At 31.9% G+C, this 25,136-nt stretch overlaps 1 protein-coding gene across 1 annotated transcript in view; it reads right to left on the bottom strand.

Annotated features, from left to right (window-relative positions):
• Window positions 1–25,136, bottom strand: part of TkR86C (Tachykinin-like receptor at 86C) — a 521,539-nt gene that overhangs the window by 46,204 nt on the left and 450,199 nt on the right. The window contains exon 7 of the mRNA XM_089632445.1: window positions 12,634–12,830. Within this exon, the coding sequence (XP_089488571.1) occupies window positions 12,634–12,830 (197 nt within the window). The remainder of the gene's footprint in view (window positions 1–12,633; window positions 12,831–25,136) is intronic.

The following is a 25,136-nucleotide window of genomic DNA, read 5'->3' as shown; positions in this document are numbered from 1 at the left end:
TAAATTTTTCGCAACATATACGAAGCAGAACGATTGACAATTTTGTTTTACAGGAAATATTTTGCAATCGGTCTAGAAAAATACATTATTCTAGTGTATATTAAAGACACAAGGAATTTAAACTCAGCATTAAACAATTGTCCAAAATATTTGACTATCGGCAGATCTATGACAACCTACGTGATGTTTTAATAATTTTAGATTGAAAAAGAAACATATCGCCGCCCAAAAAGCAATGTTTCTGACGTATTCTTACGATTACTTGTGGTTAATTTAAATGAAAAAGTTCTACTTGATATAGATTTTGAGATAATTACGCAAAACATAGAGGCTTGAACTTGTCTAATTTACTTAACATGGTTATGTGTAGGTTCACGGAGAAAACTTTTAGAGAAGAGAAGAGAATTATTCGTATTACTGTTACAAACGAGACTTCAGGCCTTTTACGAATGAATTGACAGATTTTCTAACAAAATATCAGTAAAACACGAATGTGTTATGGGGATGTCTAAAATTCTTATATTGTCGCACTTCGTCATTATATTTATCAAGAAAAGTGCAGCAGAATGAACGCTTGTTCCCATATATATGAATAAACTAATACTATTTACACGATCAGCCAAATCAATTTTTCTCCGTGTAGAGAAAAAGAAGTATTAGTAAGTTTCCTGCATATTATTTTTGTTTAAATTAATTTTTCTTATATCATTCATCTCGCAGAAAACCGGTTGCGGAGCAGTGCTTCAGATTTACAAACTAATTCAATAAGAGATTATTATTCTGAGTATCTTCTTCTTACAAACTCAAATACTTTTTCTTGTATCTTACCGTGGTTGACTGTAGTGCGTGGCCATAATTTTTCCACAGCCTTACGATATTTGACAGAATTTCGTTACTTTTTGAGAAAAATGACAGCAGCATTTGGTTGATGCAATCAAGAAAAAACGGAAAGTAATTTTTTTGAATGGCTCCTGCAAAAGTTATTTTAAATTATTTTTTTACGTTACCTTATAGCTAAGGATCGTGACCCCTACTCCAATTACCATGTTTTTGATGTTTGTTGACTCGTACGTGTTTTTTTCTTGTTGAATATTTTATACTAACTTTATCGGTCTTTTTTATGTGAGTAGGTACCTACCGCACAGTAGTCAAACTGCTCCCAAGAGCCAGTAAGACTACGGCATTTGAAATTGGGGTATGCTGTGAGTTTGAAAGTAGTGGGTAGGAGAAGAAAATAGGAAAGAGGAAGGTGGGGAAGCAGCTGGCTATTCGGTTCTGATCACCAAACACAGCTAAAGCCATTCAAGCAACGTCTCGATTGTGAATGGTGGTCCTTTACCAAGGTGATACTGAAAGCACCTACCACTCGTGCCGAAAATACACTAAGTATACATGATTTTATATAATGCATTGCGAAATAATACAAATGAAGCCGGAATTTGGACCCGCGACCACCGGATTCGTAGCCAAAGAACGTAAACTCGCAAACACGGAGGCCGTACTTAAAGCCATTATATGTGAAATAAATAAGTGCTGTGAAAAATGTATTACAATGAAATTACACACACTGAGCAACACATCAAACCTCTTCTTTCAACTCTGTCCTGAGCACCTGGCTCAGACTTTCGAAAATAATTAATAGGTATCCATATTATCTAATTTGTCATCGCTCACCAATGAGCAAATAACAGTTCACTACCAAATACGACTAATTTAGTCTACTTTGATCGTTGTTTGTTCGTTGGCGATCTGCAGTCATGCTCAAGAACAATGCCAGCATTGTCGAATAAACATTTGCCGATGTTTTATGCGGCACAATCTTAATCTTGCTCATTGAAAGTATAACACACTATTACATGTTTTTGATAAAATTGAATATATAAAATTGTTTTTGATAAATTTGAGTATATCACGTAAGAAGAAGTTGATTTATTTCAGAATATAATTTTTTTTCTCCTCCTAATTTTTTAATTTCGCGAACCAAGAGAGGCTTCAATTCGATCGGTAGGTTTAGATTTATAAATGATAAATTTAGATTTAATTACTAAATGAAGATCGTGTTGATTAAAAAAACATAAAAAATGATGTCGTGAATTAAATGAAATTTACAATTAAATGAAATTCGCATGTAAGAGCTGCTGGCCCTTACCATCAAGTTTAATTACAAATTCCACGGCCCTCCCACGAGAAAATTACCAAGATTTTTGACTCCTGAAAACCAATTTGTCAGGAACCCAACATAACATTTATTTGAGAGAACTCAAACATTTAATGAAACTAAAAAACGTTGTTATTTTTGGGGCTTTTGTCTAAAAGCAGTTGGAAATAAATCTCTCCGTTTATCATTATCATTTCATGATTTTTTTAAAGGGTAACATTAAAACACTTCATTAAAATAAGGTTGTTTTAATAATTTATTTATTATATACATAAACTATGGCAGTAAACCAGGATATCATGTTATTTACTACTCAATGTTATTTCCAGCCAATAACGTGTGAGTAACCAAGCACGTCGAGATTAACGTAGTAGGTAGATCAAGATTATTTTGTTGTTTGTTTTATATTCCATTATATTAACGTAGTCCAACAACAGTGCCAGCACGAGGTTCGTCATCCGTCCAGGGGCTCTATTCCTGAATCGAGGGCGCTCATAATCGCCGTCGAAAGTACATACGTTGGTCGTCGTTGCTATTCCCGAAATTGGTCGAAGGTACATATTTCGACGCCAAACGTCGAAAGTCATTCCACAAAACAACTACTGGGTATAACCAGTAGAAACAAGGCAGCGAGTGGTAGGTTGTTGGCGTTTCTATGGAATTGGCTGTCAAAATCTAGTCTAGCTGTCAAAATCTAGTCTAGCTGTCAATTTTTGTTTTATCGCGCGGATTCCGCAAATGTAAAAGTGGGTGAAAATTTCCCACTTACTAAGTCTTTATCGGAGCTTACAAGCTCAATTAAGAGTTGCTTTTGGCAATTTGTAATATGTCCCGCAGCCATTTCTGTTTTGAATAACGAATAACTGTTGTCTGTTTGACAGTCACACCATATAAATCCCAAAAACATCAGGAACATAGACAATATTCACAGGGGTGCCAATATAATCATCTCTTCTACCAACTTCGACCGTTCGACGCTCAAGAATACGTGAAATTGAAACATTCGAAAAAGTTAGTCGCGACGACTAGTAGTTTTTCACTCGAAGACGGCGCATACGAAAACGATTGATCGTTTAACTCCAGAATCGCAGGCCTGGTATGTGTCTGCTGCTAACAAAGCGCTGACACAATATCCTCACATAGATAACAGACCTTGGCAGCACCGCTGTGACGTTCGACGAAGATAGAAGATGGAGACTCTGCAGCAAGAATCCTAGGTGGTGAAGAAACTGGACCAGCTGCTGTAGCGAGAGAGTCCACCGCGTCCACCAACAGTGCCAGTACGAGGTTTGTCATCCGTCCAGGTATGTGTCTGCTGCTAATAAAGCGCTGACACAATATCCTCACATAGATAACATACCTTAGCAGCACCGCTGTGACGTTCGGCGAGTCCATCATTCTAGTCTCCATTAATATTTTATATTCCATTATATTTACATAGTAGGTAGGTTAAGATTATTTTATTATGTGATTTTATTCCATTATATTTACGTAGTAGGTAAACCAAGATTATTTTTTGTTTGTTTTATATTTATAAAGTAGATAGGTCAAGATTTATTTTGTTTCTTTTATATTCCATTATATTTACGTTGTAGGTAGATCGAGATCATTTTTTTTCTGTTTTATATTCCATTTTATTTACGTAGTAGGTAGTTCAAGATTATTTTATTGTTTGATTATATTCCATTATATTTACGTAGTAAGTAAACCGAGATTATATTTTTATTTGTTTTATATTTATATAGTAGATGGGTCAAGATTTATTTTGTTTCTTTTATATTCCATTATATTTACGAAGCAGGTAGTTCAAGATTATCTTTTATTTGTTTTATATTGCAAAATATTTACATTGAAGATAGGTCGATATAATTTTTTTTTTTAATATTTATAGCAAATTGTCCAAGTTTTATCTAAAATCATTACACATTTTTGCAAATGTTTCTGGATTTCACGCTTCGAGGGAGTTTTCGTCCATTATTTCAAATTATGAAAAGAAAGAAGCTGAATTATTGTATTAGTTTTGTATAAATTGGCAAATATCAAAAGTATATGGAAGATTGGAATCGAATTCAGGCTTAGAAGAGATGAGGTGTTGAATGGAAGGGAGGAAATTTTGGATAAGGCTTGATAGAAGAGAGGATATTTGTTTACATGTGATCTAAAGTTCTCACTTCTAGACCATAGAATGTAAAATCTGAGGTGTCAAGCACGTGAATTATAAAAAGGTGAGGATGAACGGAACAATATCAATTTGTACAACAATCCTCATTCCATAAGTGATGAAATTTATTTTTTGAAAATATGAGGGAATTTTTTAAACCACTGCTTTGATGGGATCGTCCTTTGTATTGAGGCATAATAGGCTCCCTTGGATTGACTAGCAATGTGCCAGTACTCTGAACAAATATTGCGGGATCTATTATTGAGGATGGAAAAAATGTCAGATAGGGAAATGTGGTTTATGAAGTAACAGTAGGGTTGGATGCTCCTTGTTTTGTTAAGGAATTCGCAATATCATACCCACGATGCAAACATGTCCAGGAATCCAAATCAGATTTACATTTTTACCAGAGCTTTAACTGGAGGCTATCAGCACTCCAATCATGAAACATTGAATTATTCAATACCCCATATATAATAGTTTAAAACACTATAGAACTAGATATTTGCTATACCTTTTGATTAAAAAATAATAATTTAGTTTGGACAAGTATTTTGGCCTCTTATCCAAATTTAAGTGTTGTATGAAAAAGGCCGCTCAGCCGTTCTTCTTCATAAACAATATAAGTACAGAAGATTGAAAAATTTTCAGGATCAATGAACGTAGACAAACTTTCTGAAATTTTATCTGTTATCATTCGCCACCCAGCTTTTTCACGACATGAGGAAGAAATTCATAAAAAAATGCTTAAGTTGTACTCGTCACATTTTTATTGCTCCACTGTGTATTTTAATATTATATTACGGCTTAGAAAATGTCAGAACAACGATATAATTATTCGTAAGTATCTATATAATTTTATAATGCCGTTCTGTGAGGAGTTGATTATGGAAAATGGCCGGCTTGATAAATATTAATGAGCATGAATTAAAATAATATAGTGACACGCATAAAGCTCACCGAGTTTCGGGTACGTTGATAAAATACCCACTTTAGCTCGTAATGCCGTGGGTCGTTCCCGCGAATATTCTTTGTCTCACGAAGTTAAGTCTCTAGTCCCTAATGATTGACTTTGAAAAATGAGGCAATACCCAAAAGGGCATACAGCCGTAGTTAGGGCCGTTATTTATGATTAATTCTATGGGTTCTTAAAAGTTTACTTTTATCAACCTAGGTTTTCAAGGTAGTTATTTTGTAAAATAAACCGAATAGATACTTGATTCTCTGCAAATTAGGGCGGTTCGCCTGGTCGAAAATCCGTTGTTAACAGAACGATTGCTACCCCTTTTGTATAGAAGTAATATTGGCATGAGTCTGTTCTACAGTTATTTCTGTGGAGCCTGCTCTGTGCCTCTTAACCTACCTGTGGAGTGATGTTGATAGAAGGAGCTAGCAACATCACTCCCCTGTGCACTGGTGCACACACACGAGACTCTACGGACACGAGCGGAACACCCTTTCACAGTAGTTCACGTTGGCTTCATGAGAACGTGCGACGAGTTACCGGCATCTGTTTTTCTTCGTTCGTATAATCCCAGCATCTTCAAGACCCGCATTAATGAACCCCGTCTACAGCCCTCGCTGAACGCACCGCACAACGCTGCCCCATCAGATAGCGATATACATAGTTCACCTGTTTTTACGCTGTGCAGGTGCAGACAGGGGCGCAATTGAGGTGTAACATTAAAAAGACAGGAAACTAAATAGATTAAATTAATTTGATTTTAACTATCAGTCTATAATAATAAAAAGGCAGTGGATGTTTTCGTTACGTTTTCTTCCATTCTGATAGGTTATAGGTTGGCTATCATCAGGCAAACTTGAACCCTGCAAGCTGCAGCCTGGTACGATAATGCACTCTAACCAGTCGCGTAGGTTTTGAAACCTTGAACTATGTTATCTTCCACTACTACGTTTTCCATCAATAGTTTATAAATATTACTAATTGTCAATTATTAATTATTATTTACGAGCAATAATTAATTATCGATTGTCAATTATTAAATATTAATTATCAATGACCGGTCGGTGGCTGAATTGACATCGCGTTTGAGTCCCACCCAGGCGTAGTGTGTTGTGCAAGTCCTCCATCACAACACAAGCAACATTTTCCGCTTTCTGTGGTGATACCAGGAGATTTTCAAATATTGTCAGGTTATCCATAACCCGAGACAGTTGTTTTTATTTTAAAAAATTATAAAATAAAAATAAAAATTATCAATTGAAAATTAATTTATGAAAGATATTGGAGTTTTTTTTCTTCTTTTTAAATATGTGAAAATTAAATCCTCCGTAAAATACAGTGGTTTCCAAATCCTGGCTTTCATAAAGTTAATTTTATTTGTTTATTTTGTATTATTTTACAATTTATTAATTTAAAATAATGTGTGGTATATTTGTGGCACTTTTCAGAGTGATAGATACTTTCAGTAATGTCCAGATGAAAGTCCACCGTTTGGAATTGAAATGTTTCTTGAAATGACTTAAGATGTGCTTCATGACCAGATTTGAATAGTCAGTAGAAGTGGCTACAACACCATCGCAAAGCCTTTTGACAATTTGCGTTTATGCTTACCTTGAACAAAACAACACTACAAGTAACTAACTAGCCAACTATCACGCCGTTTTAAAGTTTTTTTTAAATACATGGGATTACATTGAATGCTATCCATACCTTTTTGAAAATAATATTTCGATTTCGTCCGACACTATATGCGAGGCGTGTGATAAGTCCGTGAATGGTCGGTAAATATTCAAATGAGAAGATCTTATAGACCTAATAGAAAGCAATGCCGATAGTAGAGTCATGAATAATATTATGAAATGGACGCTAGGTTCGGTTAGGCACGTACTCCGGACGAATGAATAAACAATTGTGATTAATATACTAAGAAAAGGAGTAAAAAGTCGGACACGTTCCAAGAAGAGATGTTTCCCAACTAGGTTTATGCAGAAGTAAGGAGAAATATTGGGAAATATTTAGCTATTGATATCTGGCTAATAAGCATGGTTAAAGTCATCTTCAGCAAGTTTCAATTATGAATATTGGTCCAAAACAAAAGCAACACTGAGATCTAGTATCTTTGTGCAAAAATGAAATATGTAAACACATAGTTTTAGGCCTTGTTTGGTTTCGAATACATAATGTGGTCGAGAGCCGAGAAACTTGCCGCTTTGCTGTTGCTCTGTTGTTATAGGACTAACATTGAATTGTATGAACGCGGATTAGATACGGCGCGCTTGCGAGGAGAGCGATATAATACTATGGTATAACGCCCTCTCTGCAAATAAACAGCGTTAAGATTAGTTGATTGGAGAATACATAAATAATCATCAATGAATTTGACGAGATGAATAACTACGGACAGTAATTTTCACAGTAAAATGTATTTAAGAAAATGACGCGACTCCCGGTTATAAGGTCAAACTAAAATTGGAGAAAGTATTCCCTCTATGGAATTGTAAGGACATAGCGTGCTCTTGACGCTTTCAGTAAAATCTCGGAAACCTTGTTATTCGATTGCCTGCTTCAGACAGACTTAAGTCTTTAGAAAATACTTAGATTGGAGATAAGAAAATTCTGAGTGGGGATATTCAGGAAGAATCAGCCGCTTATCCAGAGAAAGTCTGAGACTAATTTGGAGTTAAAATCTACGAGGAAAGTGTACATTTTTATTATTTATATTTAGGAAATGACTTTGAATTGGCAAACGTATTTTTTTATAATTTTGTCTAAGAAATATTTAAATACTTTAAGCATCTTAATGGCAGGAAAATGGCTACAAAGCTCAATGGAAAAGTTAAAAAATTCAATAAATACAAAGAAAACAGAATTAAAAAAGAAAAAAAAATATTTAAGTAGGTGTGACTATGGCACACCGGGCATGTTGTGGCACATTCGGGCATGTTGTGAAGAAAAAGGAACGGTTGGATTAGGATTGGTTAGGTAAGGGAAAATTCAAATATTTTGTAACGTCTTAGAATATTCCATAATAAAATAGGGTCAGGCAATTACTCGAACTTGGACGTGTTGAAACGGAAGTCGAATGAAGCTTTTGTACAATTTTTGTTTCCAGTAGTAGTTTTAAATGTAAATTTGAGACCTCTCGTAACCTGTTTGGAGATAAGGTTGAAGTATAACATTCAATATTGACTTTAATTCAACTCATTACAGTGCTAAGATAATGACACGATATTGATGAAACATACATAATAGATATAATATAAAGATACATACATAATCGCAATATTACCATGGTGTTAATTTACTAATTTGAACGTAGTAATATATGTTCGAGTTAAAGTAATGTATTTTTGGGGTACTATGCCGTGTTGCGATACCTCCTGCTTTAGCCAACGTTTCGGACTGCATTACAGTGTCCACCATCGGAGCAGATGTGTGATGCGTACAATACCCCAAAAATAAATTACCATAATAAAATCTTAAGTCATATATATTTATATTTATTATAATTTGTGCATGATTTGAAAAACACAATACGTCAATCTTATGAATTTGACTACCTGCCAACAGGGTACCAGCAACCTTTAGTCACATCTTACGAGATTATATTGAAAGAGTTATGAACGTAATATTTTTGCTGGTTTCCTAAGTTTTCTCTTAAAAGTAGATTGTATTTGTGAATGTTCTATTCTTTGAGAACCCGCCTTGAATCTTATATCTCGTCGTAGATGAAAACATAAGCGCTGCAAGTTCCCTTCAAAGAATGCAAATGCTCTGAAAGACAGGTTGAAAACTGTTTTGTAAAGCATCATAAACTTTGGCTAAATTGGTATGAAAAATAAATATTGCTCTTCAATAATAATAGATTGAACTAATATAGAACTTATAATAATAGAACTCTCTGACGTCAACCACCGTATGAATGTCATTGCAGAATAATATGACAATGAACTAGTTATTAGTGTTTGACTAAAAATCTGAAGGCACGTTGAAAGAATTCCTAGTTTTGATGTTAAAATATAACTCTATGTTTTCTCTAAAGTGCGTTTGTGCAGGAACTCTCATAAAAAAATGATGAAATAAGGTATACTTTCATTAAATAATATTAGCATATCATAAAAATCGCACCATTTAAATTCTGCCTTTAAAATTGACGCGACTGAAAAATAAGTTCAAATAGGAACTTGACATACACATGTTGTGCGAAATATAATCAACACAAAACAAAAAAGTCATAAAAAAAATAAAACCAACCGACACAATCCCCTTGATGGTGAAATCTTATAACCTACGCCAAAACAAGACGATCTTTGTGCGCCGCGATACAAAATGTTTGATGTCACTTGCCGGAATGTGACGAGTGTTACCGAAATCGTCAGAGCCATGATCGCCTGAGCCGGTAACTGAACTTTGCTGAACATAGATTCAAGATTAATATTATTTTTCTTTGGTAGTTCATAGTAAATTTAAACACTTTTTTTTATTTTATCGTTCCTGCATTTGTCCAACCGTTTTCTTTTAATGGCATTTGTAAATCCACCAGTAAAACAGATTTTGTCTTAATTGTCTTAAGTCGCTAGTAATGCAATATTGCGAATTCTCTAGCTTGGTTTCGTTTTTCGACTAGAAAAAGGTGCATATTGTGAGATTTCGCAGTTATTCTTATTTGTTATACCTAATATTTTAGAATAGCGAAATATGGTGTTGTTTACATAAAAAAAAATCACAAATTCGAACCTGTGGATCGGGCGTTTGGCTTAGCTTGCATAGACTTGCAAGCGCTTGCCGCAAAACCTCCTAGATCACAAGGCCGGGACACTCATTGAAAGCAGCCTCCTAACTTGTATGGGATTTTACAAAAATTATCGTTTTAATTTTTTTTCCAATTTATTTTTATTTATTAAAACATCGTAAACACGTTAAAGTTAATTTTAAAAATAAGTAAAAAAAAACTATTTTTTGGAGGTTCTCATACAAGTTAGGAGGCTGATTTGATTCAGTGTCCCGGCCGAAATGGAATGAACAATATAATATAATTATTATGTTATATAATTTGAAAGCACTAAAAATTTCAGTAACGACCAAAAAATATTTGAAAAAGATATTTCCTACACAATCATTTTTAAATGTATGTGTTATTATTTACACTTTTTATTAAACTCACTTTAAAATTCGTATTTTTATATTTATTTCATTTAATTATTTATTTATTTTATTTATTACAAAAATAATGTAAGATTTATATTAAATATAATACAAGATTTTAAATTATAAGAGTATGCAAACTAATAAATGCATATGAAATTATTCTACTTGTCCATAAGGTGATCTCCAGTAGCTCGTGTTTATGGAGGAAGTAAGTACTTGTATAAACAAAAAGAAAATAATAAATTGTGATGGAACATCCAAAGTCTTAAACGTAATTCAACAATAATTTAATTTTAATTGTATAATGTGCTCTTTCATTCTCTTTATTATTACAGACATAAATAATATTTTATTAAGTAATAATTTGTAATTGAAAATAACAAAAAAAATGTTTTAATTTCCTTTCCCTTTGTTTTGTTTCACGTTAAAATAAAAATAGGTTGACGTAAGCACGATAACCTCCAACCTCCGTCATGCTTGGACGCTCTGATAATACTGGCGCACTGGCAAGCCTGTATATGTCGACGTTTGCTAAGGTTGTCAAGGATTTGGTAACACAGCTGCAAGATTTGTCAATTCAGTAAAATTATTTGAAAAGAACACCCAAAATGTAATTCCAATGCGTGAATTCAAATAAGTTTCCTGTCTTGTCAGTCTATAAATTTATGTTGGAAAGTTTTATTACACGCTTTACAAAGAAAGTCACTGGAAGTTACCCTGATTTTCCTAGTCTATTTTTGGTTAAAGTGGTATAGAGGGGAGGCCAAGGGCATATCGGATACAGTGTAGAACCGGCACTAACTTGCTACAAGTACCCCAGCTCGTGAATTCAACAGAATCTTCATTTCAAAAGCACAATGTAAATACACGCTGCGTTGTCTAGCGGGTCTAAGTCGAATTTATGTTTTCAACGGTTAAACACTATTCAAAGGGAAAAATAATACAGTTCATTTAATTTCCAATGTTGAATTTTAAAGCAATTCGATTTCAAAGCAAAATTTTTACAAATAACTTAATTAATTTATGAAAGCTTTAATTAACGGTTGTATTTTAATAGAGGGCTCTGAAAATATATATTAAAATAAAAATCCTACTACAGGTACCTAAAAAATTAAAGTTATAGCTTTAGTTTAACAAATCTGATTAAGGGAAACGAAGTTTATTAACCCTTTAGGTTTTTAAATATTTTTACTAACAAGCCCCAACGACATGGTGAATTTTCTTGGAATTTCGTAATGCTACCTAGGTATCTAAAATGTATTAGATATTACTTGAAGTTGTCTTTAAAAGAAATACTATTTTAAAAACTAGATAAAATTATCTTTGATTTTTCAAAAAACAACATTGATCCAAGTAAAAAATATTTTTTTTAATATCAAACATGAAAATAAGTGTAGTAATGCTGGTAAGTAAAAAAACTTACCAGCAAATTTTGACTCGGAACGTCCATAATTTTGAAAGAATTCGATATTTATAAAACATATTCCTTTTGTGTAGGTAATAAATAATAAAACTGCCACTCCACTTTTTATACTGTTTTTACAATAAAAAAATTAACTTTTAACTGTCAATGAAAAAATTTCAAAATTCGTAATCATGCACGTTGACAATTTAAAAAAATTTTATCCATCTAATAACGTATAAATATTTTATTCAAATTGTGAAGATAAATTATTTGTCTTTCCAATGACGAACATATCACATATCTACGCATTATAGAAAAAAAGATAAAAATACTTTTATAATGTATTGACGCCCCGGTCAGATCTATCCTTCAGAGGTTATAATGGAATATGATGTGTGTGGCTAGTAATGTCCTTCCGAGGACTGAAGGGTTTTAATCTGAGAAATTCTATACCTAAACCATTCAAATAAATAAACTTAACAAAACCTACAAATCCTTAACCAAGCCGATAATTTTTGTAACCGGATTAATTTTCCATTTCCATTTCTAATTTACTATCGCTTAATATCTTATCACATTGATTATTAAAGATTTTGTTTCAAACTTTTAAAAGTGCATTTAAAAAAAACCCCAAGGGACAATATTACCTCATGTTGTTACTTTTACATCAGCCTATTCAATATTCATCCCTATTTCGCTGTCATATTTGCAAACAAAGTCGAAATACATTTCATTGTTTATATAATACATAACAGTTATAACAAGAAGTTTTTTCAAAACAAGTAATAATGACTTACTTGGCATTCATCCAATAGTAGATGATGGGGTTGACCATCGCGTTAGCCATGGCCAGCCAATAGAAGCCCAAGTATACATGCTGGATGTAACGCTTGTAGAGTACTCCGGGGTCAAAGTGGGTGTAGATGAAGTAGGTCTGGTAGGGCAGCCAGCAGATGCCGAATATGACAATCACAAGGATGAACATCCTTACAACCTGTAAAAAAACAAATCGAATATACTAATTAGTGTGGTCTGTGACTTGTTCCTCCGTGATGTGAAATGTTCCTCGAGTATAACAAACTCAAATATCCTTTGAAATTTTCAAAATTGGAATTGATGATAGTGTGAATTCAGAAAGCAATAAAATAAAAACCTACCTATAACCAGAAAACTATTTTATTATAATTATATATTTGAAATGAGTATTTCTTTTTCATAAAACTTGGACAAATGATTGTATATATTATTTATTCAATCAGTTAAATACTGTAACAGCATTCTGTTTTAAACCAATAATGGATATATGAGATAAATGATATTTTATTTTTCGGAATAACTTTATTGAGTAAAACCTCAAATTGTAATATTTAATTATTGAAGACAATATTAGCGATTTCTAAACGAAAATCTGAAACAGAAAAATCAGAAAAGAATACGGTCACATCTAGGACTCGAACCCAGGACCCTTGTCTTTCCGGAAAGTGTCCCGGAAAGACAAGGGTCCTGGGTTCGAGTCCTAGATGTGACCGTATCTTTTTCTGATTTTTCTGCTTCAGATTTTTGTTTAGATATTGCTAATATTGTCTTCAATAATTAGATAAATGATACTAATAAAAAACAAAGCTATGAGATTTGCATTGAAGAAATAAAGATCTACGAAAGTCAAGGAAATGTTGAAGTAGTTAAATATCTTGGTATTCAAACAAATTATTTGAATCTAAAAAATAATTATTTGGCCTTTAGTTATTTTCTAGATTAACTGAAATTCTGAGAAATTATTGAAAACGTGCACCACAAGTTGTGATCCACAAGCAAATATATGAAGCGAGGAAAATACATCAAATAGGACTCCCCTTTAGAAAAAAACACCAGAATCAAAAGTCGTCGATGTAAGGAGCAATGAAGACATTTGGAAAATTGCCAGAGGAAATTAAATTAAAAGGAAAAATTACAAAAATATGTGATTAATTTAAACTAAGAAATGCTTTATAACTACATATATATCTACATTATGTAACCCATATCCTGATACGTCACGTGGGACATGGGACATGGGTTACATATACATATGCCCCATACGTGTAAATAGATATGTGTATATCAAGACATGGGCTACTATGTATCTATTTAAAAACCACAAGTAGTGATATATTTAATGTTTAAAATGCACTCGGTTATATTAATTAAAAATTTCACCATTGTACTTGTAATCATCTCGAAGATGCTATTCAAAGAAAATAAAACGATAGGATTTTTTCTACTTTTATATGTCAGACTGTGCAAATTTAAAATTTATTTTTACCGGTCTTCTTCATCTCGTTATCTCGTTTCTGAAATTTACTAATGTATATCGCAACACATTTTATAATGATGGTGCTGTTTGTGGTTGGCGCACTTATGATATTATATTCGTGAGTTATGAAGGGCATAAAATAGTAAAATGTGTAACGTGCTCGAGTTACATCAGTGATACGGTTATGGCTATTTCCTATTAGCACCGTTAAAACGTGCTTTATCTCCGGTCATCTGTGTGTTGATGATTTAAGCATTTATCTATGTATTTTAATTGGAAGGTTGAACGTTGAAGGTTGAAGGTTTATGAAGTAATATTGATGATGTTTACAGTGTAGATGCAAGACACACCTAGATTCGGTTTGATGTAACAAAGCCTTATTGTTACCCTTTTCAACGATTTTTTAAATTTATTTTAAAACCTCATTTTAATACGTAGATACACACACTACGTTAAACACCATATTAGCGCAATTCAGATAAGCAGAAAATTTTGATAACTTCGAGAACATCGAAGAAAGTTCGTTCGTTTAATAAAATTGTACCTAATACCCACAGTGTGCACGCCAAAAATCGCTCCGCAAATAATATTCAAAATTAATAGTTTATACATCGAATTTAATAAAAAAGACATTGATAATCGCATAACTGTGTAACAGTAGTGAACTTCTTTACTTTATTTAAATAATAACGGCATCGTTATATACATTTTTAAGTGATTTTAAAATCTGTGAAGTGAGCTTGTACAGTGTTGTTGCCTGTAATAACCACTCAAAATCAGAATACCTAACATTTCTAAGACTCACAGCACTAATATAACAGTTTAATCGCAGGTCCCGCTATATCGGTGGTGGCTAAGCGGTTTAGAGCGGCAAACGTCACTTGCTTCAAGCGCAGTCCCAAGGGAACAGAGTTCGCTCCCTCCCGTAACCTAACGGCTTTTTTTATTTTAAAATAAGTCGATTTTAGTACACCAACCTTCTACATAAATTACAACGCCATCTAGGTGCAATACGCCAAAAACACATTAAGATGAACAGGCAAAAGAAAACCACAAAAAAGGCGCCATCTAGCGATTCGGAAGAAGACTATCACACTAACAAAATGATGAAATTTATGGAAAAAAAATTTGAGGACTTATCAGAACAGTTAATGAAATCTTTTAACGAAAAACTGAAAAATGAACTCAGAGAACTTAAAAAGTCTGTGGAATTCTGTTGTAATAAAATTGACGAATACGAAGAAAAAAATAAAATCAAAGATAATTTAATTAAACAATTACAATCAGATAATAAGGAAATCAAAATGCAATTGAACAAAATGGAACAATTTCAAAAACAAAATAATATTGAAATACAAGGTGTTCCTTTCAAAGAGAATGAAAACTTACCTAAAATAGTTCACAATATATTGGAAACAATAAAATGCGAAACTGAATTACCTAAAATAACAAACACATATAGAATTAAAAACAGAAACCCATTAAGTAAAAATCCAGGGATAGTAGTTTCTTTTCAAAACAAAGAAAGTAAGGACAATATTATAACCCAGAAAAGAAAATATGGTACTTTGTACCCAAAAAATATAAATTTTTCTGAAGATTATAAAAACATTGTTTACATTAATGAACAATTGTCACAAAATAATAAACACCTCCTATTCCTGGCGAAATCATCAAGACTAGGCTACAAGTTTATCTGGGCAAAAAATGGTAACATAATGATGAGAAAAGATGAATTAGCCCCAATCATCCACATAAGGCAGCCGGAAGACATTCCCTCCGAATAAACAAACAAGTGACCATAATACATGTATAAATACTTCATCATTGTTCAAAATGTCTGATGAAAATTTTTTGCATGAAAACTTTATATGTAAAAACACAAGTGAACTAAATAATCATTTTAAAAATGTTAATTTTTCAGTTGTAAATATGAACATACGGAGTTTAAGAAAGCACTTTGATGAACTCTGTGTCCTAATCGAAAGTCTAGATTTTTCTCCTAGTATTATTATATTAACAGAGACACAGATGAAAGAGGTAATACCCTATAACCTGCCAGGATATATAACCATTTCATCTAAATGCAAACATACTGGACACGATGGAGTCACGGTATTTATGAATAATTGTCTCATGAAAACTGCTTTCGAGATTTTAGATTTTAAAACAGCAAATGCTATTAAATTAACATTTAACCATAACAATTATAATTATCTGCTAATAGCTATCTATAGATCACCTTCACTAAATGAAACTCTCTTCAATAACGAACTTAATTCGCTTTTAAAAATGACTAACAGAAATAACTTCAACTTTGCAATATTAACCGGTGATATCAATATAAATATAAATGAAAATAACAAAAGAACAAACTGTATAAATGAGTACTTAGATTGTTTGTCGTGTGCTGGATATCAGTCTTACATAAACTCACCAACTAGAGAAATTTTGAATAACTCCACGACTCTAGATCACATATTTGTTAAATCACACAAACACTTAAAAACAACATCTTCAACTCTAATAACAAACATTACTGATCATTACCCAACATTTTACGGACACAACATCTTAACTGCAAATTCAAAAGAAAATTCTGAAACAGTTGAAAAAAATAATATTAATTACCTCACATTAAATAATCTACTTCTTTTGGAAAATTGGGATCAAATTCTATCAATTTCAAACCCATATTCAGCATTAGAATCGTTTTATAAAACTCTTCAAGAATATATTTCAAAAAGTACAAATAAAATTGTTATATCTAAGAGAAAATATAAAAAAATTAAACCTTGGATAACTGTAGGAATAATAGTCTCCATTAAACAAAGAGATAAACTATATAGAGAGATGCTAAATTATCAAAGAGCCTGTCAAAAAAACAATGTCAGAACAATGTCCTTCATGAAAACAAAATATTTACTGTATAGAAATTTACTAAATAGGTTAATAAGAAGTTGTAAAAAAAAATACTATGGTGAACAAATTGATAATGCAAATAATGATACCAAAAAAACGTGGAATATTATTAACGAAATAACGAATAAAAAAAGAATAGCATCAACTGAGGTTCAGGAGATTAAAATAAATAACAATAATATAACTGACAAATCTGACATTGCAAATAACTTTAACAACTTCTTCACAAATGTCGTAGACCAAGTACTTGAATCATCCAGTAAGATTGCTAATACAGCGTCCGTTGACTCGTCTCTGCTTTTGGTACCAACAAACAATTCAATTAACTCATTAGATTATTTTACACCTATCACAACTAATGAAATTGAAAAACACATTGACAGCCTAAAACCAACAAATTCTTCAGGAATTGATAATTTATCAGGTAATACACTAAAAAAAATAAAACAATATATTTTAACTCCTTTGCAACATATTTATAATATATCCCTAAAAGAAGGGTATTTCCCAGAACAATTTAAAATCTCCACTATAATACCAGTTCACAAATCGGGTGACACGCACATATTAGACAATTACAGACCTATCTCCTTAGTTTCAAACCTTTCAAAAATATTTGAAAAATGTATCAAAAATAGAGTTATGAAATACCTAGAACAAAACAATATTCTGTCTGAAAATCAATATGGCTTCAGAAGTAAATTAAGCACTGAAGATGCAATATTCGATCTGACAAAAAATTTATACACATCTGTTGATCAAAATAAAAAAAGTCTAGCTATATTTTTAGACTTAAGAAAAGCGTTTGATACTGTAAATCACAATCTACTCATACAGAAAATTAATCAAATAGGTTTCAAAAAAGATGCACTAAAAATTCTCACTCACTATCTCAAAGACAGATTACAAAAAACAAAAATAGGGAACTTTTATAGCACAGAAACAGTGATAAAAAATGGAGTACCACAGGGGACTGTGCTTGGCCCAATTCTGTTTCTAATATATATTAATGATTTATGTAATGTTGTAATCCCTGGTAAAATTGTATCTTACGCTGATGATACAGCAATAATAGTAAATGGAAAATCCTGGCCTGAAACTTTTTTAAATGCAACAAAATGTATTTCATATGTCTTATCATGGCTAACTTGTAATAGACTTTTCTTAAACTATAGTAAAACATTTTACCTAACTTTTTATAAAAACAGTAAAAACAAACCTCCCAATAACCTTAAAATTAGACTACATAATGCTAACTGTAATAAAGTAACATGCACCTCTTGCTTTGAAATTGGAAAAATTGAAAAGATCAAATATTTGGGTATATATATTGACACAAATTTAAACTGGCAACCACAAATTAATAACACCGTTTCTAAATTAAGATATCTGACGTACATATTTTATAGACTTAAGGAAGTACTCAATGTTGACAAATTGAAAATGATTTATTTTTCTCTAGTGCAATCCTCAATTATGTACGGTATATTAGGATGGGGTGGCGCACTAGATACATTTATAAAACCACTACAAATAGTACAAAATCATATTATCAAGGTTATATATAATAAAAAGAGGACATTTTCGACTGATCAATTGTACAAAGAATCTCAACTATTCAATCTCCGTAAACTATTTTTACTTCAAAGCCTGAAATACGTCATGAAAAACCAAAATAAATTTCAAAAATATGAACCCAAAATCAACTTTAGAAGAAATCATGTATTTTACACCCCACAAACCAATACCAAACTAATGCAAACTCACAGTAGCTTTATTGGACCTCGCACTTTTAATCTACTACCAAAAAAAATTCAAGTAACAACTAAACTAGCGCAATACCAAAAAGAATTAAAGTTGTGGCTGTACAATGCAAATGTTGAAGCATTATTCATTTAATTTTTACTTTTTTCTATTTTGTTTCTGTATAGTTATTATTATTTTATTTTGTGTTCTTTTAATTCATATATATTATCTTACAATCTTTATTTTTACTTTGATTTATTTTTAATATGCTCCTCTTGCACAATCTTTTAGAATAACTTTAATTATAATCCTACCGTTTTTCTTTATTATGCTTACTGTTTTCTATTTTATTTTTACTGTTATATATTTTTAGGTACAAAAATCTGATGTATTAAATTATATTACCCACGCACAGGCTGCGCCTTAGTGGGTTCCCTTTCATATTATTAAAAAACTTGTATTGTGAAATATGTAAATTGGGAAAAAATAAAGGAAATAAAAAAAAAAAAAAAAAAAAAAATACGTTTAAATTAAATACGTAACTCCAACACTAGGGTTTTGAGTGTAAACATGAACTCAAATAATGTATATTCCGACCATGTATTAGCTTTTAAAAGTAGCACTATGTCGTCTACGTAGGAAATAATTTCTCCGTATTTAGAGACATTAAATATATTGTTGACGTACATGATAAATAGGAAAGGGCCCATTACCTCTACCTTGAGGTATTGAGAAGTAACTAAATTTAGAGTCACTAACTTGATCAAGTAATTTTATTCTTGTAGTCTTTTACTTAGGTAACTAGTTAGTAGTTAACCATGATAAGACTCTTCAATTTTTTACAATTTATTCTAATTCAGCTATTTTTTATATTATTTATATAGTTTATATGTGATAAGTCGAAGGCTTTTTTAAAAGTCCATAAATATTTTAGGAATTTTTTGAGAATATACGACTTGATAGACTTGGTTAATTTTATGTTATCAAGAACTTACACAGCAGAACTTGTTTTTAAATATACGTTTTTTATGTGTAATCGTAAGTCGAATAATTATATTATTGAATATATTGTTATATAAAATAAAAACATGAAATTAATTATATATTTTATGGGACGCACAAGGTATTGTTTCATTTTAATGCATGTCTTTGTTTTCGAATCTGGGAGCAGAGCCCCCTTTCAGTTCAACAAAAGTTTTTTCAATGTCAGATTCTGTTACCGGGTAGAAGTTTTTTTTTCTCTGTATATTATAATGTTTAGGTTTATTAATATTATCTTCTTCAATGACTTTCACTTAATTTAAAAATTAAAAATAATGATTATACGTTACTAGATTATTTTCATGTCTGCCCTCCGTTCCAAGACAAAATCCTGTGTGCTCCACTAATGCTAGGTATCTTCTTGCAGGATGAAAGGAAATTTGAGTGAATTCGAAGCAAGCCAAAGGCTGCCAATAATACATTGCACACAGGACATTGCAGTGCACGCACACAATGAATGACATATGACAATTCGATCTCAAAAATCATCGGAATAATTTTTCTTGATTTGGAAAAATAGAAGTGTAAACATCACTCGATAGCAACAACAATGAAACATTTGAAACGGTCTACCTCAAATTAATTTATCCTTTTTATTTAAAAAAATCGAAGCCAGAAGATTCATGACCACTCATGAAAGACCTACAAATTCGATGGTAAAATTCGTGTAATTTTTTGCGAAGTTCGCGTTATCTTTTACGGAGTTTTTGGAAAACCGATGATATTTTTTTGACAAAAAAACTATAGATAAATAAATATTTAGAATGTGTAATAATGTTACTTTCGTATTTTAAAATACTAGAAAATCGCATGAAAATCACATTATTTGCCCGAAAAAACAAATAATGACGATTTTCGTCTAAAAATTTGCGTTTTTATGAATTTTCGGTTTACTCATGAGTAAGAAAAAGGAGAATCTTTAACTTTTCAAGCGCCAACTTCCGTTGAACGTTGAAGTATCCAATTGGTAATCCGAAAACAAAACTGGCACACTACTGCTCGGCATTTTAAAGGTATTGAGTTGTTGCTATGAAAACTTTCAAAGGTAATTTGCTTGGACAACTACTACCTAAGTATATTAGCCAGCGTGGATTTATAAATAGTACCCGACTTCACTCGAAACCAATATGTTTTCTATTCTTCTTTCTCCTTGTAATATTTTGTGTTTATGTATGTTTTAACAATATTATCTTCATTAATATTTAGAGGTTATAAAAGAGCGTGTCAAAAAGTAACAAAATTTATTGAAAAAAGAATGAAGCAGAGTTTTAAAGTTTTATCAATTTAATTCTAGACTCTGAATTTCAATGTATGTCAGAGTGTGGATGAGAGTCGAAGAGTTCTCATCAGATTTTAATAGTTTTAAATTATATTACGATAAACATATAGGGTAAAAAATGAATAAATTTTTAAATGTACATCATTTGATACAGGGCGCCATACATTTTTAACCATAATTATAAAAGTAAATGGATTAGAACAAGAGGTAAACCAAGCGATAAGTTATAAAATAAAATATTTCGTTAGGGTCGCCATTCTAGTCTTCGTCAACAGAAGCAATCTTCCCAACATGTCTTCCATTAATATGAATAGTGTAATATTAAGTGACCAGCTAAGGCACGTGGGGCTCTGTACAAATCGCAAGTTCGTCCTACAATTAGGCAACCACCTCTGGTCTGGAGCTCTAAAATACCTGAAAAAATCCCTTGACTGCGCAGAAACGGTCCGAATGATAAATTCTCCTATCTGAACAAACGGATTGCAATCACTAGCGCACAGGCGTCAGGTAGGTATGTAGGTCTGTTCTACCGGTATTACAATACAATATGCTCAGAAGAAATAGCGTCAATGATGCTTTTATTATCGGTGCATAGTCGGGACAACGACACAAAAACGCTTGACATATGTCGCATGGGAACGGGTCGCTTCAACGATTCATTCTTTAGTTCAACAACTCGGCTGTGGAATGATTTGCCGGTCTCTGTATTTCCTTCCTCCTACAGCATGGGTCTCTTCAAGACCCATGTTCACACCTTCCTCTCCTTAAAAAGATCCTCCATACAGAATCCCCAAAAATAACACAGGCTTTGAGGGAAATTATTTTCCTCAGGGTCTCCTGTGTGGAGTTAATGTAAAAAAAATCTAGTCCATCCTCAGAAAATCCAGTAGCAAGATCTTTCACCGAGACCGCTAGCCAAAGGCTGAAGTTATAAATCAACCCCCGATCTCATCAATGCTGACAGCTACAGTATCGATACTTTATATTTACCCTCAATAAGACTATTAGTCCTAGTGAGGTTAATTATTATTAGAAAATTTAAGCTTCGCCTTCTGTGAGAAGCAATAAAAAAAATATAAATTTTAAAATTATTGCGCATATCTGTGGAATGTATGTAGATCGTTTTTTCAATTAGGGGCACATTTTAAAACTAAAATAGTTGCAGTGTTTGACCTCTCTTCTTATCGATGTAAAAAATATGAAAAAGCTTAAGAACTAGTCAAGGTTATCTGAAATTACGTTGTTGTGTGTGAATAAGCTTTATAGGGAGTCGGATGAGCTTATCGGATAATAATAAAATTTGCCGCCCACTAAGGGTACGAACGTCAGAAATCCACTACGAATTTCCGGGTACACTAGAGGTTGATGCAAAGCGCTGATGAATTTTCAGGATAATTCTCATAACCTTCGCGGAAAGACAAAAACTGATCCTGGTCAGCAAATAAACAAAACAACGCAATAACGGAATATTGTCAATCGTTGAGCCACGCGGATGTTTGTGTTCAGCGGTTACAAAAAAAATCAAATTACCAAGCGATAAACATATCTAAGTGAAGTGAAAATTATAAAAATCTTTAGGAGAAAGTGCCAGACGTAATCTCAAGTGTTTTTTTGTAACATTCAATTAAAATAAACCGTTAAAACAAACAGTTCAAAATTGTGAAAAATACCTGCATATTATTATTGTGACATTCATCGACAGTTCTAACGTCTCCGTTTGCGCATAAATGTGTAGTGTGTAAACATAACACACAGTATATACCTGCTTACGGGCACGTTACTTAGGCGGTCGCTGTCACGAAAAGGGGAAGCTGGTGCACTACCGAACATAAATTCAGATATCAACTAAATCTAAATCATGTCAACCTCTCATAAATACTTAAATGAAGCTAAGACAGTTATTGATGAACTGATAAGTGTTGTTCAAGATGAAAAGAAAAAATATAACAAGGATCAAATAAATTTTATTTCCGGAAAAGCACAACAATTATTATTCCTTATAGGACACTTCGGAATTGAATATACTGAAATAAAAAAAACAAATCCCAACAGAACCTATAAGCAGTAAGATGACGCTGAAGCCAACAATATATAAAAAAAACTCGGAGCAAATAAATGAATTCTGCATTCTTATCACACCAAAAAACAGCGGCGAAACAAGTGAAACTCTGAAAAAAAAAATACAAGAAAAGGTCAAGCCGGGAAAATTAGGTGTTCGTATCAACGCTATAAAACAGATTTCATCAAACAGACTCGTCATAAAGGGTCCCGAAAAAAAAGATGTAGACAAACTATCAAGTATGATAAATAACGAAGTCAGGGAAGCAAATGCAGAAGAAATAAAGAAAAAACAACCTACAATGATCTTCAAGGGAATTTCAAATGACTACAATAAAGAGGACTTTGTTGAGGACATCATCAACCAGAATGAAGGCATAAAAATAATAACTCAAGGTCTAAACAGAAGTACCCTATTTGAAATTAAAAAAATAATAAAAAATAAATTTAACGACAATGTTAGCTACATTGTCGAAATCAACAACAAAGTCAGAAAAGAAATAATAAAAGAAGGAAAAATCAACCTGGGGTATCAGCGAATATACGTGGAAGACACAAATCCTGTCGTAAAATGCTATTTTTGCCTTAAATTTGGGCACACATCAAGCAGATGCCTACAAAAGGTAACAAATAAAATGTCGTGTATGCATTGTGCAGGAGACCACTCTTACAAGGACTGTGAAAATAAGGAAACTTCTCCAAAATGTAAAAATTGTGCCACAACAAATGAAAGATTCAATCTAAAAATACCAACAAATCACCTAGCAAATAATAAAGCTTGTCCATATTATCAAAGAATGCTTAAAATAGCTTTGGAAAAAATAGAATTCTGACTATATCATAAAACTAATTTACTAGTTAGATTGTATTATAAAAACTATAATATACCTTCAGTACTTTATATAAAATTCTGTATATTAATTCCCAATAATTTACATATCAATTTATTTCCATTTACGAAAAACTCTCATTGTATACTACAAATTATAATATCGTTTAAATTCTTCAAAACTTTAAATGTGTTTAAAGAAAACATCTCACAACCGTTTAAAAACTATATACAATACGATTACCAATATCATAATATTTTTAAAATATATTCCTTCGCTTCACTGAACAAAAATGCATCAAACGCTTTTATATTATTTAATCCTTTTGCTAAAACTAGAAATGGATGACTACATTATTCAACATCTGGAAAAAAAATATTACATAAAAAATGTAATTTGTGACAACTCTAATGACTGTAACACAATACTTCAAACGACTCCAGATTCATTTACCGTAATGCATCTAAACATACGATCTATAAAGAAAAATTTTGATCATTTTCTAGTAAACCTAAATTTATTAAACAAATATCCTGACATAATCATACTGACTGAAGCACATTTAAACACCAACTCAATCATCCCAACTCTCCCCAATTACAACTACTTTCAGAGCTCACATTATATTAACAAAAATAGTGGTATTGTTATATACACGAAGACGATATTTAAAGACGTACTCTTTACTGAAACGAATATGACTGATGCAAACTGTATTATTATAAGACTGAGCATTAATAATAAACTACCTATACAAATAATATCAATATACAGGACACACTCAGCTGTTATATCCACTTTTATTGTAGAATTGAATAATATTATTTTAAATAATAAATGTACAAATAATTTTCTAATTGGCGATATTAATATTAACATTGCTGAAAATAATCACACTATTGAAAAGGACAATTATATTAACATGTTGACCGCTTTAAATTTTAAACCCTGTATTAATAAATATACTAGAGAATTTAATAATCAAATACCATCATGTATTGATCACATATGGTGTAATTCCAACTACATTGATAATCTTCAAACAATAATATGGAGAAACAACATAACGGATACATGTATTCTTAACCTTAATATAGAAAAACAAAACATTAATAATAGTAATAAATCTAA

Source organism: Hesperophylax consimilis, chromosome 6, assembly GCF_061612785.1.
Source record: "Hesperophylax consimilis isolate HC1 chromosome 6, BYU_Hcon_1.0, whole genome shotgun sequence".
Lineage (NCBI taxonomy): Eukaryota > Metazoa > Arthropoda > Insecta > Trichoptera > Limnephilidae > Hesperophylax > Hesperophylax consimilis.
This window is presented reverse-complemented; position numbering and strand designations above follow the sequence as displayed.